The 17,541-nt window shown below is 38.3% G+C and overlaps 1 protein-coding gene across 3 annotated transcripts in view; it reads right to left on the reverse strand.

The window, feature by feature from the left end:
• Nucleotides 1–17,541, reverse strand: part of GALNTL6 (polypeptide N-acetylgalactosaminyltransferase like 6) — a 460,275-nt gene that overhangs the window by 81,222 nt on the left and 361,512 nt on the right. For all 3 annotated transcript variants that reach the window (XM_027635754.1, XM_027635755.1, XM_027635756.1), the window contains one exon: nt 5,113–5,298. In XM_027635754.1, coding sequence (XP_027491555.1) covers nt 5,113–5,298 — 186 coding nt within the window. The remainder of the gene's footprint in view (nt 1–5,112; nt 5,299–17,541) is intronic.

The following is a 17,541-nucleotide window of genomic DNA, read 5'->3' on the forward strand; positions in this document are numbered from 1 at the left end:
GCTGCTCTCTTTAAATACACTGAGGGATTTGAAGTCTCCAAGTCACATGCAGAGATAGTCAGGGAGAAATTTATTTGAGCAATGCTCAAACTCAATACCAGTCTTCATTCTGCAACTCTCAAGAATTTTGTAAGTATGATGATGCTTACCTGCCTGCTTTTGTGTATTTCCGCGGAACTTACTTCTCAGCCCCCAAAAAGGTTTTAGAGATGAGGAACCATGGGAAGATATTGACTTTTGATGAAACCAGGGTGTTTAGTTGTGCACACAAAAAAGCAGAGTAATCAAAGTTGCAGCCTCAGTGTTTCTTTCATACGCCTAAAATAATGCATTTTTCATATATACTACTTAGGCTTGAATGTAGCATGAATAAGAATTTAGGAAACAGAAAAAAAGTCTGTAGGGCTAGCCTTCACATTTCACAAGTGTGCTGGTATCATAGCTTTAGAGATGTAAACATGCTACTGCTCTTTACCCCACCTGCTCCTAATGCAAGACACCCAAAGACACTGCATAAATGCTTCACAATTTCTTTTCCATTGCCTTTATTCATCATCCTCTCACAAACTCCTACTGGTCTGAAAATATCCATGTATTGTTTCAATGCATCTATGCTGCAGTTAAAGGGAAGAACAGACAGATAAGCATCACTGTACATGCAAAAATCTTGCAGACTTCAGGGAAAGCTTGGGAACAAGAGAGAACATTGCTCAGAGCTTTCTCCCTAGCAATTTTAAGCAACATATACACACATATTTGAATTCTGCACTTTCAGTATCAAACAGAGTGTGCATCATGGCAATAAACAAGAAGTTTTCAATACTGGATGAGTCACTATTTCAGTAGGTTTTATCTTTATGAGAAAGGTGCACCTCTTTAATTTCAAGTGGTTGTTTCAAATTGACCTGGATAAAGTAACAATGCCAAGTTGCAAATACTCATATTTTTGCAATTTTTCATTGCAAATACTATTATTGTCCTACTTAAATGTGAGATTACAGATAGTGACAACATTTGAGTGGTTCAGCAAATGTCTTGCTATCTGAGTTGTCATAAGTACTTATATCCTCAGTTTCCCCACTGACAAGCAATACATCATGTACATGTTGTGAAGATGGATGGCTGTACTGAGTGAGTGTTTTGATAACTTGCTAAGCATAATCTAATCATGATACAATTTTAATTCTTGGTCAGGAAAAAAACACATTTTAACAAACCTAGTTCTGGTACCCTATGGGACTATTGATCTATTGCCCATCTCTCCACTTACTTCTCCTGCAGCAACATCAGAAGAAGGAAATATGTGCCTGCACCTTTCAGCTGGTTCGCCATTCAGTTTCTTATCTGCAATAACTGTGACTTCACACTGCACTAAACTGCCAACTACAGCAGCTAGAGCCCAAGTTACACCTTTCCTTCTGCTGACTTTATACCACCAAGGAGTGACAACAAACAGCTGGATTTGCCAGCCTTTTTACATCACTACAGCTGCCCACTCAGTGAATATGAGTATCTGGTATCTCAGAGTATCTTATCTAAGTTTAACAGCCCTTTTAAGCTAAATAAACTAAATAAAGCTTAAAGAAAATAAAGCCATTTTACACCAGTTTTTAAGAAAGCAAAACAAAGGACTGTAGCTGCAAACAACTGTGGCTCAGCTCTACAAAGCCAATTAGACACCCTACAAATAATAAAATAACTCACTTTTCCTTTGGTCTAGAAGCTGACAGTCAATTCTGAAAATATAAGTTAGATACCTAAATAACTGTAAGAACCATCTTTAAGTGATTGCTCTCAGTTTCTTCATTGCCCCCCTTGTCCTCTAACTTTCAAGGTCTTGCTTTGAACAAAAGCTGGGCTGGAACAGTGGAAACCACTGCCCCTCTCAGTGAAGGCTGCCAGTCCAGAGCAGGGCTGAACTGTGTTCTTGTTTAGGATTTTTCACTACACATGGCAGAAACAATCAGAGCTAAAGCAGGTCAGCTTCAAAGCAATAAACACGCAACATATCCTCTGTTGTGGCTTCCCCGAATGACTTTCAGTCACATGCAGTGCTGAGTGAATCATAAGATAGATCTTCAGATAAACACTTGAAAATATACATTAACTTTACTATTATTAGAAGCCAGGTGTCATCTGATTTCAATATGGTAAATATTTCCCATCTAACGTTTATAAGAAAGTTCTCTCATCCCTTTAGGAAAACAGGGTATCCTTAAATATACTAAATGTGTGTTCATTCTCTATTTGTCCTTCTTCATGTAGTGCTCTACTTTTTCTTTCAAAATATCTCAGTATTCCTCAAGATTCATTTTTAGATCCTCTAGCTGGTTGGTTATCTATGGGAATTCTACTACATGTGGAATGAGAAAGATCTCATTCCACTTGAGAACTAAGGACTTTGTCACTGATGAAGTTTCTCTCATCTTTCCAGTTTTCCATTTTGAGTACGAGGGTTGAATACCCAACCGCAATCTAACTACAATTATGAATCCTGTGTCACCATTCTATTATTTTTCCATTTTTATAGGGTGAAACCTGGCTAGATGTATGGAATAGACTATCTGGAGTGAGATAACATATGTGCAGGACAACCAGGGGACCAGGCCTAGCCAGCATGGGTTTATGAAAGTCTGGTCTTGCCTGACTAACCTATTTCCTCCTATAAGCAGGTGACCTGACTGGTGGATGAGTGAAAGGCTGTGGATGTTGTCTATCTGGACTTCAGTAAAGCCCTTGATACTGTCTCCCACAGCATTCTCCTGGAGAAGCTGGCAGTTTAGATGGGTGCACTCTTCACTGGGTAAAAAACTGGCTGGATGACCAGGCCCAGAGTAGTGGTGAATGGAGTTAAATTCAGTTTGCAGAAGGTCACAAGTGATGTTCTCCAGGGCTCAGTACTGGGGCCACTTCTATTTAACATCTTTATCAACGATCTAGATGAGGGGATCAAGTGCAACCTTAGTCAGTTTGCAGATGACACCAAGATGGGTGAGAGTGTCAATATGCTGGAAGGTAGGAAGGCTGTGCAGAGGGATCTGGACACTCTGGATCAATGAGTTGAGGCCTGAGGGTCACAACAACTCCATGCAGCACTACAAGCTTGCGGATGCATGGCTGGAAAGCTGCCCAGAGGAAAAGGACCCGGGGATGCTGGCTGACAGGTGGCTGAACATGAGCCAGCAATGCCCAGGTGGTCAAGAAGGCCAATGGCATCCTGGCCTATATCAGCAAAGTATGGCCAGCAGGACCAGGGCAGTGATCACACTCCCGTACTGGGCACTGGTGAGGCTGCACCTCAAGTCCTGTGTTCAGTTTTGGACCCCTCACTACAGGAAAGACATTGAGGTGCTGGAGAGAGTCCAGAGAAGGTCAGCAAAGTTGGTAAAGGTCTGGAGCACAAGTCTGCTGAGAAGTGGCTGAGAGTACTAGGGTTGTTCAGTCTGGACAAAAGGAGACTTAGAGGAGACATTATTACCCTTTATAACTACCTGAAAATAGGTTGTGATGAGGTGGGGGTCAGTCTCTTTTCGCAGGCAACAAGTGATAGGACAAGGGGAAATGGCCTCAAGTTGCACCAGGGGAGGTTCAGACTGGATATTAGGAAAAACTTCTTCACTAGTTAAGCATCAGAACAGGCAACCCAGGGAAGTGGTGGGCTCAACATCCCTGGAAGTGTTCAAAAAATGCATGGACTTGGTACTTCATGATATTGTTAGTGGACATGGTGGTATCAGGCGAAAGGTTGGACTCAATGATCTTGCAGGTCTTTTCCAATCTTAATGACTCTATGACTCATTTCAGAGAAGAAAGCAAGAAAAGGAACTGTTTTTGCAACTTGCAGTTTTTTCATGTTAAAGTTTGCAAAATAGAAGGTTACTGCTGTAACTTAGCAAAAGACTTCAGAGGACAAGAGTGAGAAACTTCTTGAGATTTTTTTAATTTGTGGCAATGTATTATGAGAAGTGGGGCAAAAACAGAAAACAAAGGAAAGGAGACTGTATATGTAGAGTGCTCTGGAGTGTTTAACAGCTACTTGTTGGGGCTGCTTGTTGAAGCCTTGTTGAAACTTGTATTTTTCTCTGCTCCTTTATACCATTTGTGCTTCACATGAAGTCATAGAGGTTATTTTTAAAAATGAAGATGTTGTGACTAAGGGCAAAGGGGTAACAAGGGGAAAGACTGTATGCATAATTTGATACAGAAACCAGAAAGCATAAAAATTTAGAATTTTGTGCATTATCTTGTTATTGATCTGAAGAGAAACTAGTATTTTTTTTTGGTCTCTAGTGATAATCCATTAGCAGAACAGCACATCTTGCCTGCAAATGCTTTATCAGCTTACTGTGTGGCCCAACAGTCCAAACAACAAAATTCAAGAAATAATAACCATTAATTGGTGAAACCATAACCTGTTCTCCACTTACAACAGGCTGTTTTAATTAATACAAATTTCTTTAATAGGAAACTCAGAAATTTTTTTTGGTTACGGTAGCAAAAGAAGCACTCACTTTACAAAGTATATACACTTTCCATGTAGTTGGGTGTGTAGAAAAGCGGACATTGTTTCCTGAAGTGAAATCCTAGGCTACAATCGATTCTTTCCATTCCTTTGACTAATGGAGCTTTGCTGGCTGCAGCTGGAATCCAGCAAAGCAGTCAATAGCATATCATTCTTTCTGAGCTTCCTGTTGTGAATGCAGTTGCTACTGGCTTTAACACTAAGGCCTTGGATACAGTAAAAACTGTTTTAATGAAATGTGGAAGACTAGGAAGGAGTACAATACCTACATAAGAAAACTTTCCTGGTATATAATGAGGACATAGCATAATACTAGATTTAGTAGTGTATTTCGTAGTATTAATAATAAAACAAATTGTAACTATATTAGGCCAAAGCGATACTTCAAAATTTTACTAATTCTTTAGTCATAAGAAACAAAATGGAGCTGCTTACACTTCTCAGAGTTCTCTCTCATGATGACACTTCAGACACTGCAGCAGAACTTCAAACACTTTGATAAAGTGTATGTCCTGCTTATTGTGGGACACAGCTTCAGTTGTTTGCTCTATGTTCTAATTTTAATGTCTGATGAACGCTCATACACTTACTAAGCAAGGGAGGCAGCCAATTCACGTTGACTTCGCAATGGGAATCCAGAAATGTCAAGACTTCTCCTCTAGCCAGTGAGGCTCCTAGCAGTCTGGTTCGAATGAGCCCTTCTCGTTTCTTGGTTCGTACAATCCTCACTTTGGCAAAACGGACCATGTATTCCTCCAGCTTCTCTTTTAAATGTTCTAGAAGGAAGGGCAAAAAAAGTGTCAGTGGTGCCAGGCCTGGAGGAACCAACAGAAGGACAGGTTGGCATATAACCTGCAAGCAGCTTATCTACTTCCATCTCTTGTCACTTCAAGTCCTCCAAACTGCCACAAATCCTCCCTGAAGTGGTTCAGAAAGTGCAAATATTCTCTGTTTTATCACACAGAGGAAGACACTGACACTCTGCTGTAGTTGCTACTGGCAACCTGCCATCCACGATATAATAGCCAAAACAACTGCAGGATATTCATCCATCCTCTGATTCCTGCAGCCCAAGGCCATATAAACATTCTGGCATGCTGTTTTAGAAACAGTGTCCTTTCCAAATGGGTCTCCTATATCAACTAATTATGAAGAACTATGCATGGAAATAAATTTTAAAAAATAAAACTAGAATGATTATGTTGTTTTTGCAATGGGAAGGGAAACAGATATGAAGAAAGATCTTAATAGCTGGATATCAGCATGAAGCACATAGACAGACAGCTGACTTCCTAGTAAAATCAAGGTGCAAATGTAGAATAGTTGATAGGTTCTCTGATCTGCAAAACCCGGCTCTGTTTGTATCACAAAAAATCATCTTTGTTAACATTTTTTCTTCTGACTAGAAACGCACACTAAAAATAATAGAAAAACCCAACAACAAAACACACCCTATAGTTTAACCACTTCCTAAATACATCTGCAACACAAATCCTGATCTTTGGTCTTTGCTGTAACACCTCAGCTTGCCAGACTCATTACTTTAGAAAAATATGATAACTTCATTTGTCAAGGAAAAAGGGAGAGAAAAGCTTAGTCTCTGGTAATTAAAACTGTTGATAAGCCACATTTAGTGATGCTAGGGGTTGCAAGCTAAGTCTCAGTGAAATGGCTTTCCCAGGTTATGATTGTTTCTTACATTAGTTACTGATTCTTTGGACTTTTAGGGACAGCACAGGCCTTGATTCAGACATTACATCATAACAGACTGCAAGAAATCCAAAAGGACTGCCATTTAGCAGTACTCTGGAGTACTGGAGTACCTGCTGACACACAGACTACAGGCAACGAGCAAATAAGTCACAGTGCAGACAATACAGGATCTTGTGTGAAAATAAAATTAAGCTCCACTGAAGTAGAGCTTCCTGCACATGCTCCTTCTCATCTCCTTTCTGTCCTAGTTAACAAACATGTAGGACTCTCCAAATTTACCTGTAAATTAGGAAGAACTAGAACACTGATGTGTAGTTACGCGTATTCAGTGGGGGATTGCTACACTGGATGCTCCTCTGCACTGAGGAATCCTGATGCATGCTGGCACAGAAGAGGGACCTGGGAACATCAGCTTGCAAGGATTACAGAACAGGTTGGGGTTTTTGGGAGGAGAAACTCGACACTTTGGAGATGTGCTGAGTCAAGAGAGTGGTTTGTGTTCATAGTACTGCTCAGGAGAAGTATTAGAGCAAGTGAGGAAAGCCAAGATCGGGAGGGTGGGAGAAAGAATGACATTCAGATAAATAGAAAATGGTTTTTGTTTTCTACTCTGTGGTTGACTGTAGAATATACATTTAAATTCTGAAATATGAAGGAAAGAGGTATCCCTTTATCCATCCCATTTCACTATTTACATACTCAATAAAAAACCAACACAATCCCTCAAAAGTCACAATGTCAAGAGATGTTTTGTGTCCTGAATGGTGGGCTTTTGTATGACCAACCATTTTCAGAAGACAAGGCTTGTGTGCTACTCTGACTCATTTTAGGTACCAGCGACAATTCAGTATTGTGACTGAACTGAGGTTCATTCAAGTCTTGGATCATTTTGTGTCCACAGGTAAGACACTTTAAAGTGTGTATTTATTGAACTGTTTTCCTGTTTTTATGAGCTCCATTGAGACTATTCCCTTGGTGCTGGAATATAGAAGAAGGGAAATAGAGTTTAAAAACAAAGATAAAAAGACCTTGCAGGTAATATAAGAAAGTCTGTTAGGGTTGTCAGTCTGGATTTTTTTCTATATTGTAAATCGTATCATCTAATAGCCAGGAAAAATGAAACAGCTCCAAAGTGACAGGTTATTACATATTTCCAGAGTGAATCAAACCTAATCTGTTATGGTACCATAGCTTCTGTTAGTCCTCAGACACCAGAAATTTCCTGTATTTCTCTAAGGTCACCTAACCCTTTTCCTCTGACCTCTTCCACCCATAAGTCATAAGTTTGCACTGAATAGTGCATAGAGACCCAGCACCAAGAGCAAGACCACATTGCTGTGCACTATACAGACAAGTAATAAAAAGAATCAGGTTACTCAGCCTGAACACAGCTCTCCAATTGTGGAAACAAGCATTAAATGCCTTGGTTATAGTGCAAATCTCCCATCATCACCTGCCTACCCTTAGAGACTCCAGCTGATCAGAGGATAGCTCTGAATTTGATTATGTATCAGATACAATTACTTTAGTCTTCCGTGTGAGCTGGTTCTATGCAGTTTCCCTCCTTGTATGTGAAGGCAGCTACAAAGAAAGCACCTAAACTCTCTGATGGAGAGAAGCAGGAGCCTTACTTGAACAACCCAAATTGTTTGTGGTATTGCTAGGCTCTCTGCTGCCTGTAGGTACACCTGGATTGGACATTCACTAGTTAGGTGTCACAATGGTTAATGTAAGGCCCTTTCAACAGGCAGTTTTGAATATGGCCACCACTGATGTTTAAATGAACTAATACAAATGCATTCTTTTCATGTATTCTGACTGTTAACATTTGTCTTGGGCCAAATTAATTCAGTGAAATTCAGTCTTTTACAAAGGACTTAATTTCATTCCTTTCACATCTTGCAGTGAGCAAATTCTGAAAGCTTGAGTGCCTATCTTTTCAGGAAAACACTTCAGAGAGAGATGATGTAAACTCTCATATTACAATACTTTCTTTTCTGTTCTTATATCAATTGCTAAATAACAATGGAGTTGAATAATATGATTTGATTGTCATCAGTTGTATTGGAGCTTGAACTCCATGAAATCAATGGTAGTTCACACTGTTCTTTCATTGCTTCATATTCCCCGCAAACTCAGGAAAAAGGTCTCTCAAATTTTAAACTTTTTTTTTATGTGAGAATAATATATGAAATTCTGTGGAGCAAACAAGAGCTCTGTACCACCTTCCTCACTCTCTCTCACATAGCTCTTCACACATTTCAGACAGCAGGTCACCTGATTTGTGAAGAACTGCATTAAAACATTCAGCACATCTTTTGATGCCAGAATTACATATCCCAAAATTGTTTTCATCTAGTCAATTAGTTCCATAACTGAATAATTTTATTATTTTCTCTCTGCTGCTCAAAGAACAAGTTGGAAAAAAGCAGTATACAAACATAATTTGCATACCTTGTTTACACAGAATTCTAAATGAATCCTCATTTAGACATATCTGGAAGTAGTCAGGAAGAAAACAAAACTAATAAGTGGTAAATTTTATAGAGCTTATTTAGAAAAATGACATTAAAAGATCAGGTCTGCATACAAATCAACATATATAGATTACTAGAGATACATAAGGTATTAAAATTTTATAAAACAATTACATGTTAGTAATATCCTAACCGTTAAGTCACAACATAGTCAAAGAGATGCCTGTAGCAATACCTACTGTACCTTTAGCTTTGAGATATGGCAAGGAAGGCAGTATGGGAATTTATTTGGGAAAAAAAATCACAATAGCTACAGATAACTATAAAAACACTGCAAAGTATTTAAATTCAATGACCAACTCCAATATGGTTGTCAGAATCAAAAGATCTTAAAATGAAGGAAAAAAATTCCCTTTTGGATCCATAAGTAATGATTTTTTAAACTTAAATCAATATGAAAGTGCTCTCATGCTGTATTTTCTCCTGTAATGTCTTGTAGCAATATCTGTTTTGAATCTAATCAACCTCTAAAAGCATAAATAAAGACAGAGTAACAGCCAGCAACAGTAGAACAGTATGTAGACCATAGGAGTTTTAAAGAAAACTGCAGTGTTTTTTACTATTTATAAAAAGCATATCTTTCATGTTGAACCACTCATTAAACGTCCTCCTGCTTTACTTAAGACTCTTTAAAGCAAAATGGTAAATCTTAAGGACCTTCAGTCAGCAGCTGGCTTTAAAGGCTAACTACTTAATGCAAGAGCCCATGTTTGAGCCAAGGGTCATGAAGACATACCTGCTCTGACAGACAATAACTGGGAATCTCACAGCTCAACTGTTGCTTAAAACAGACAAGACAAGATTTTTGAATTCTCTGTATGGGAATAATTGTGATTAAAAAATGATTTCAGTGTTTGTGATCACTGACAAATTTGGATTTTTTTAGTCTAGTATTATGTCAAATATATTAAAATATACTGTCCATTTTCACCGAATTCCATAAATTTCCTTTACAGAACACCAAATGACATTTTATTTCCTACAGTACAACTGCATTTTCTCACAGATTCCAATTATCTTGTTGCTAATATTATATCCAGAAGAAGCATCTCACACACAAACCCTGTATATTACACACATACATTTACAAGTAAGTAAACTCAAGTGCACAAGTAAACATGCATGAATCAATGTCAGTGCAAACCTGTAATTCTAAACAAATTCTTTGAAAGAAATGATAATGCAGTGTGTAAAATAGAAAGCAACCTGTAATAAAAAGACCTTTAAATGTCCAAGGGACAACACATTCTGCCCATTTATTACCAAAGGAAGCAGTTAAAACAGGTTTGCTGTGACAACAGAACAGGGACGTAGGATGGTTTAATTTATATGCTGTAATATTACATAAATTCCACTTTCAGAGCTGGGCATGAGAGAGAAGCCAGTATTTAAATTCTACAGTGAGCTATAAGTGGTACCTTTTGCATATAAAGTAGTCAAAGCCCCTGCCAGTGGATATGGGGAGCAAATGTCTAATTTGTAATTTAAAAGAAAATACATCATACTTTTCTTTACAGTCCTGATCAAATGAACCCATAAATCACAAGTTTGACACATGCCAGTCACCTGCCAGGGTAAGAGTTGGCACAAGCGGTGACAAATAAAGGATAATGCATGGGCAGGAGGTTTACAGGCTGTCACTGCTCTGACAAGTGATGATAAAGGGAAGCATTATGTCTCTTCTTGTGACATCCTGTAAACAAATTCTCTATTGTAATTATTCTGTATGGGCCTCCTCTGTCTTCATTTAAAGTCTGGAGAAGTTTTTCTAGAATAATAGCAGACACACAATTGCCTGGTCATAGTAATTAAAGATCTACTCAAGCGGAGTATCCATTTACTTAATTTGGTGCCCAGAAATAAATTGGAAATCAAGGTTCTGCCTTTGTCAGGAAAAAATTGCACGGTAGCAAAACGCAGAACTGCAATTCTTCTGTCTTGCTGAGATGCACACAGGAAGAATTTCATTATCACATTAGAACAACATGGCAACATGTGCTATGTGACAAGAAATGTTCCCCCAGGTTTATAAGGTTATTGAGAAGGCATTAAAGAGACTTAAAAGATCATATGAAAGCTAGACCTGGTCTTCAGGACTTGCTTGACTGAAGTATGGTCCATGAAAAAGGAAGGAAAATAAAGCCTTTTGTTGAGCCCTGCTTCTGGACAGCCAGGTAGGTCTACCAAAATCTCTGCCTGTAAAACAGCCCCTCTCCACCACCTCAAATTTCTGTCCAAAAGTACTGACAATTTCTGTTACAGTATCAGTGACCTGCAAATTATCAAATAATTAAGAGCAGCAACAGAGTCTGCTAAACGCCCGGATAAACAATCTGAACTTAATCTGTTTATTTCTAACCTTAATTGACTGAGGGGCAATTCCATGTTCTCCCATTCCCAACACGAGCCATATAAAAATAGTTCAAGAAAAAATTTCAGTAGTAGAAAAGGTATGCTGGCCTCTCCTGCTATCTCAGCACATGCATATCTGAGGAAGCAATGTTGCTAAAACCATAGCAGTCTGTGATCTTAGGTCAGTAAAACAATATAAAAATGACTAGTTTTGTTCGTGAAAATGAAAGCTGTCAAATGGCTATTTTGACATGCAACAGCTTCTTTGAGGCTCAAGATTTTCCTCAATCTTTTTTATTCTTTGGCCAGCAGCAAAGAGTTTTGTGCCCCATAAGCACAGAAAAACCTGCAAGTACATTTATGCATTGTCCCTGGCTCTCATAGTGAGAAGGACCTCCATCACCTTACTGAGTCCTTTCTGCAAGTTGGGATTATCTTCCCAGGTAAAATTAGCAAGGATATCCTCCATTCCTTTCCTGAAGCCTTGAGCGTACTTTTTCCCTCAAACAAATCAGCTTAATCTTTTGGTGACCGACTTAAGCTTGATAAAAAATACATAAAGGAAACTTAGTGGCCCATGGTTTTTCTGTTCTTGTTTTCTGCTGCAATTGACAAAATAGCCCTCTCTAGTGCAGTGTCATTATTTTTACTTTCCCTGCCTGTAGATATGCTACCATAAAAGCAAATCAGACCGTAGAGAGAATACAAGATGATTCCGTGAATTTGGGTACATTATTTTTTTTTTCTCACAGCTTCCTCTCAAATTTCTTATTTGCAGAAGGTTGGTTGGATGTGTTAGTTGAACATAGAAAGGTTACACAGTAAGCTGCCACTTTTTCTAGCTAAGTCAAACTCTACAAGGACAATTCCCATGTTTACAGCTCTGGACAAACTAATCCACTGTTGCACTACCCTTTTTGCGAATAAATCTTTCCTAAAATCCAAACTGAATCCTTCCAAGCTGCATTCTGGGGTTATTGCCTCTTATTATACAATCTGCCAGTATCAGGTAGAATTTGGTTCTGTCACCTGTGCAATTCCCATTCAAGCTGCTGGTTTGCCAGACTAAACAAGCCCAGGTTCCTCAGCCTCTTCTCAAAGGTCACAAACTTTTGGCCCATGACAGTCCCGCCAGTCCTCAGCTAAGCTAACTCCAGCTGTCATCCTTCTTGAACTGCAGAGCCCAAAACTGGATGCAGAATTACAGCTGTATGCAGAACCAACTTTGTAAAAAGCATAATTGAATTTTATCTGCTTACTCTCATCCTAGCACACCCCAATCCAATCTGCCTTCCTGGTGATTAAAGGCCACCACTTTCTCCTATTCACTTGGTATCCACTGTGATGTTTGCAGGGCCTTTACAGCACACCAGTTATCCAGTTTGCATTGGTATATGGGGTTATTCACCTAGGTACAGAATCTAGCACTTCTTGTTGAACTTCATGAGATTTATTTTGTCCAACTGTAGAGCCTCCTATAATACTTGATGTGTCAATCGCTTTCTCCATTTTAGTATCATCCCCAGATTTGCTGTGGGTACACTATCTCATCATGCAAGTTATTGGTGACTAATACTGACTCCACTACTGACCTAAGATATTCTGTCAAATAATCCTGACTGAGAAAACCTGGAGGAAAGATGGGGAAGTTTTCTGCCAAACAGACTTTAGCATCTCATCCATAGCCATTCCAGAAGCAGATAGGTAGCATGGAAACTAATGGATATGGTAAGGCTGATACAGACTGATAAATAGGAGTAAAATTTATAACTACTTGGTAAAATAGCATTGTTTAGGGAGACATTTGTACCAATCACTTGGAAACTCGTTTTGGCTGTGATGTTTGAGTTAGCTGGATGAGGCAAGCTAAAAAGCAGTCTCTTAATTCTGATATTAATAACGAGCCAAGCTAAAATGCAGTTTCTTTTTCTGATCTTAATAATGAGTCAAAGGCCTTGGATGATATACTATAAGTCTACGGAGAGTATCCTGAATTTGTAATAGTTCTGTTCACTGCTTGCACATCAATACTATAAACTCCCATATATCACCTTCATTTTGATGTTGAATTTCAACTTCAGCCTGTTAAAGTTGAAAGAATCTCCAGAATCAATTGTAAATACACGTTCTTCTGCCACAGTCTGAAAAGGTCAGAATTACTAAGAGTAGGAGGCTGAACAGAGCAGATAAATACATAGTTTAGCTTGATTTCCTTCATGATAGACTTAATAAAAGTTACTCTGAACAAATCTCTTTTGTTGTGTGTCTCATATAGTCATAAAAAAAGAGCAACTGGGACTGCAGAATCTGTAAGGCTAGTTGGATTTGCTGAGACTTTTTCAGCCTATAGTTCCACTCAATAGATACATGCAGAGATCCTAGTATCTCTTTGTTCCACTTCCCTGAGCCCAGGTAATTGTGACTTACCACAGTTGTTCTGTTGTTCTGTCCCAGAAGCACCTGGGACCTCTTTGTCAACAAGATGAGTGTCCAGGTGATTACACACATGTTACTCAGATATAGGGTGTGGTGACTGCTTACACAGATGCCACTGAAGCATTATTAAATTCTTGAGGTACTTTTCCATTCCAGATTTTGTGAACAGAGAAAGAAGTGTAACACTTCATTTTTAGGTTGCAGCAATTTAGCATAGTAAGTTAGACCAAACCATAAGCAACTAGGGCTTGCTAGTTTGCCAGTAGTGCTGACACACTCCAAGTTTTCCTTTTTAATAAGGAATAATGAAAGATTTTTCTTTTTATTTTATTTCAACTGCCAGTTGTAGGAGGTGGTTCTTGATACTCTCAGTGGTGTTGTGGTGTGGTAAAACATGTCTTTTATGCAGTTGATATTGATAGCAGACTCCTTCATTTGCATCAGTCTAGCTCAGAGAAAGGGGTCTCCAGCTGGGAGAAAGGTGGGGCTACCTTTTACCCACAGACTAAATGATCTAATCATTATTTATCATCCAAAAGCCTCCAAAGTAAGAAAATTACCAAAATCTTATTTTTCATATGACAGTTAGACTCTTCTAGGTATTAAGTAATGCTCAATGTATTTTATACATTAAAATGGAGACAGAAATAAGCACTTAGTCCTTATTAATTGATCCTATGTGGTTAATGCACAAAATTAAACAAATTAAAAAAACCAAAACCAAACCTTGGTATCCACCTCAGCTTTTTGCTCTGTCTTTTGCAACCAGGACACTTAATGTATCTCCCCAGAAGAAATAAATCTTGTAAACTAAAATATTTAACATAAAGACAATTGTTATTTCTTTGAATTTTCTTTTTATCTAATTTTGTAGCAATTATCTTTTATATATCTCAGGCTGTTCACATACTTTCAATGCCTGTGTTCAGAAAAGGATTTTGGAACTGCCTGAAAAAAGCTATGACCTGCTTCTTAAAACTAAGACCTGCTTCTTCCTATATGTGCCCATACCTATTTTTTAATGCTTCCCCAATATTAACTTTGAAAAAAGTGAGGAAATATGTTATTTTTTTAGCTCTGTTCCACTCTTTGCATGCAAGTAGTTTGCCATCTATAATACATGGATGAATAATTTTGTTCACCAGAGGAAGGACACATTATAAAATACAACCACCTTATGCTGGATAAGGAGGTTAGTTAAGAAGATACAGAAAAGCAGTCTTAAATGAGAAGGAAAAATTAATTAACAGGAAATTATTTTTGCTGCAAGGTAAACATAATAATTGCCTGATTTGGAATGTGATCAAGAAACTGAACCAATTAATGACACAGCAGATTAAACTGGAGAGAGCTCTTAGTGCACAAACAGGAAACAAAAGCTACATTCTTCTCTGCTTGTCCTCCAGCTAACTATATAGGTTGAGAGCACTGAAAGTACAGTGACTGACCTCAAGGGTGAAAAGAAACCATACAACTCACTTTGAATGACACTTTGCAGAATATTTCACTCCCTGGAATAACTTTACCACAACATCAGCATGGGTCATGGAATAAATTCAACCAAACTCGGAAGAATTTGTTCCCAGTGTAATTTTGGTAGTCCTGAACTTCCTGTTACCCATACGAGCATACTCAGGTACATACTGCCCGCTTGGGTGATGAGAAAGAAGGCAGAAGAGGTTGAAAAAGCTTTTTTATGAGACAATTTTTTTACAACAAATACTTTACTGTGGTGTAGCAGGGCTCTTCATCCTGGAATGTGGTCAACCAACTCAATAGGACAATGTCCTATTTGCAAATCTAGGTGGTGGGCTGAGAGAGGGCCCACATACTGATTTTGGTATTGAATTATGCTAAAAGCAGTCTAGCTCATCAACCCCAAATCAACAAGCTGGTAGTGAGGCGAAGATGTGAAAGATAAGCTGCTAAGCTGACCTGGAGACATGTGACTGAAAGTCAATCACTTTATACTATAAAAGTCTAGTCCACTTTTATACAATCAGAGTCTCCTAACATACTCTTCTTGGAGTGTGCGAAGATCCTCCCTTGAAGTGGGGACGCCCCTTCAAGGACTCTCCTTGAGCTTAAGAGAAAGAGGTCTATTCACACGTGTTGGTATGGTGCGTTACATTGATCTCTAATGATTGTTCCTTTTTGCTAGCTTTAATACAATTGCTTTGATATAATTGCTTTGATATAGTGCACTATACTATACACTTCTAGTAGTTTTACCTTTTATATTGTGTAGTAAATAATTCTAAGATCCTTTGTCTAATCATTTGTCATAATAAATAATTCATTTTATATAACTATACCTGGTTTGCCATCTTTAACCCTGCAAGGACAAAGTTGTATTTAAAACCCTTGACAAAGTCTGGGGCTAAGGCTGGATCCAGCCAACCCAGGCTCATTTCTGAGAAGTTTAGAAAGCAAAGGGGTTCTTTCTGCACCTCATGATTCAATGGGAGGGCTTCTCTAACAAACTTTGTCTAAAGCCCCACTCTCACCTGCGACATGTATGCATGCAATTGATTTGGTACTTTATTACACCACTAATTCAACAAATATAACTGTGGCTACAGCTCGAACAAGGATCTGGGCAACTGCATTAGCTATAAGGGAAACTATAATAAGTACACAGTAAGATAATGAAGAAATGTAGCTGCCTTTACAGATCATTCTCTGGACGCAATTACGTAGTACAGATCTGCCAAAGAGTGACCTTGCTGCATTAAAATTTGATTCTTTTTAACAGGTCTGTTTACTACACAGGTATTTATACAGTAATTTGCCCCCAAGGGAAGCATATTGTGAGATTCCTTCCAGGTTGCAAGGCCAATTAGAAGAATGTTATTAAGCGAATCTCGGGAAGTATAACTTTCCTTAAGATCAATACATTACTCACAAATGCTATCCTCTTGCTTTCAGTCACAATTTTGCATCCTGACAATATTGATTGTTTAAAATTGTAAATGATGACCTGTCAAGAAACACTTCCTTCTACCTTTTGTAACATATTTCTAACACTGCAAAAAGCCTTGCAGATTTTGAGACCTGTCTTTAGACTGACATTTTCTCTGTTTTGCCTGAAACTATCTTTGATATACTCTTAATTCTTCCTCCAAAACATATCACTGACTTTTGCAATAGGTGCTGTTTTTCTCTCATTCTGCTCTTTTTAACCTCTCAAATGCCAAGGACAGATTATATTGGAGAACTAGTAACCCATCACTGTGAGGGTAGCACTGACCTTACATTTGCAGAGGACTGTAACACTTGTCTTTGGGAACAGGGAAAATAGAAGTCACAGAACTCATGTAACTACTTTTTAAGTGGCATCTAATTCTACAAGAGTAATTCTACTGACATTCTAACTCATTGTAACTTAGGCTTTACTAACAAGGTATTGTAATATAGCCATCTACTAACAAAATCTTTGAATAATTTTCTGCCTAACTGAAAGGGCTACACTTCTGTAGTTCTTTTGCGTTGTATGTGGTAGCCATCCCAGGTAAATGGTCAGGTCCTAAAGAGAGCTTCCAATTAATCTTGTTCCTCAAGAATTCAGTGGGTGTTTTTTCCTATTGCACAGGTTTGTTCTTGTAAATAAGTCCTTGAAATACGCTTTGAAACTGAGATTTCAAAGTATGAAAGAGAGCATGGGCAACATCCTTATTCTCCTTGAAATTTGGTACTATATCAAGAGGTTGCTCTTGCCTTCCAACTTTTGTACCAACATTTTTACTTTTAAAAATGCCCTCTCTGATACAGGAACTGGAGTTCTGAGGCACAAAGTCTCTCCTATGGAGTGGATGAATTTACCTATGCTCTGCATAGTGCAACAAGATAAAACATGAAGATACTCAATGAGGTTTCTCTAATCTACTGAAAGAGGCCCTAGATTCCTAGCAGTGCAAATTTTAGAACTAAGTATGGAGCCATAAACTTCTAATTATCTACGTATCTCATGACTTTTATTTC

Source organism: Corapipo altera, unplaced genomic scaffold, assembly GCF_003945725.1.
Source record: "Corapipo altera isolate COAL_440 unplaced genomic scaffold, ASM394572v1 22b, whole genome shotgun sequence".
Taxonomy (NCBI): Eukaryota; Metazoa; Chordata; class Aves; order Passeriformes; family Pipridae; genus Corapipo; species Corapipo altera.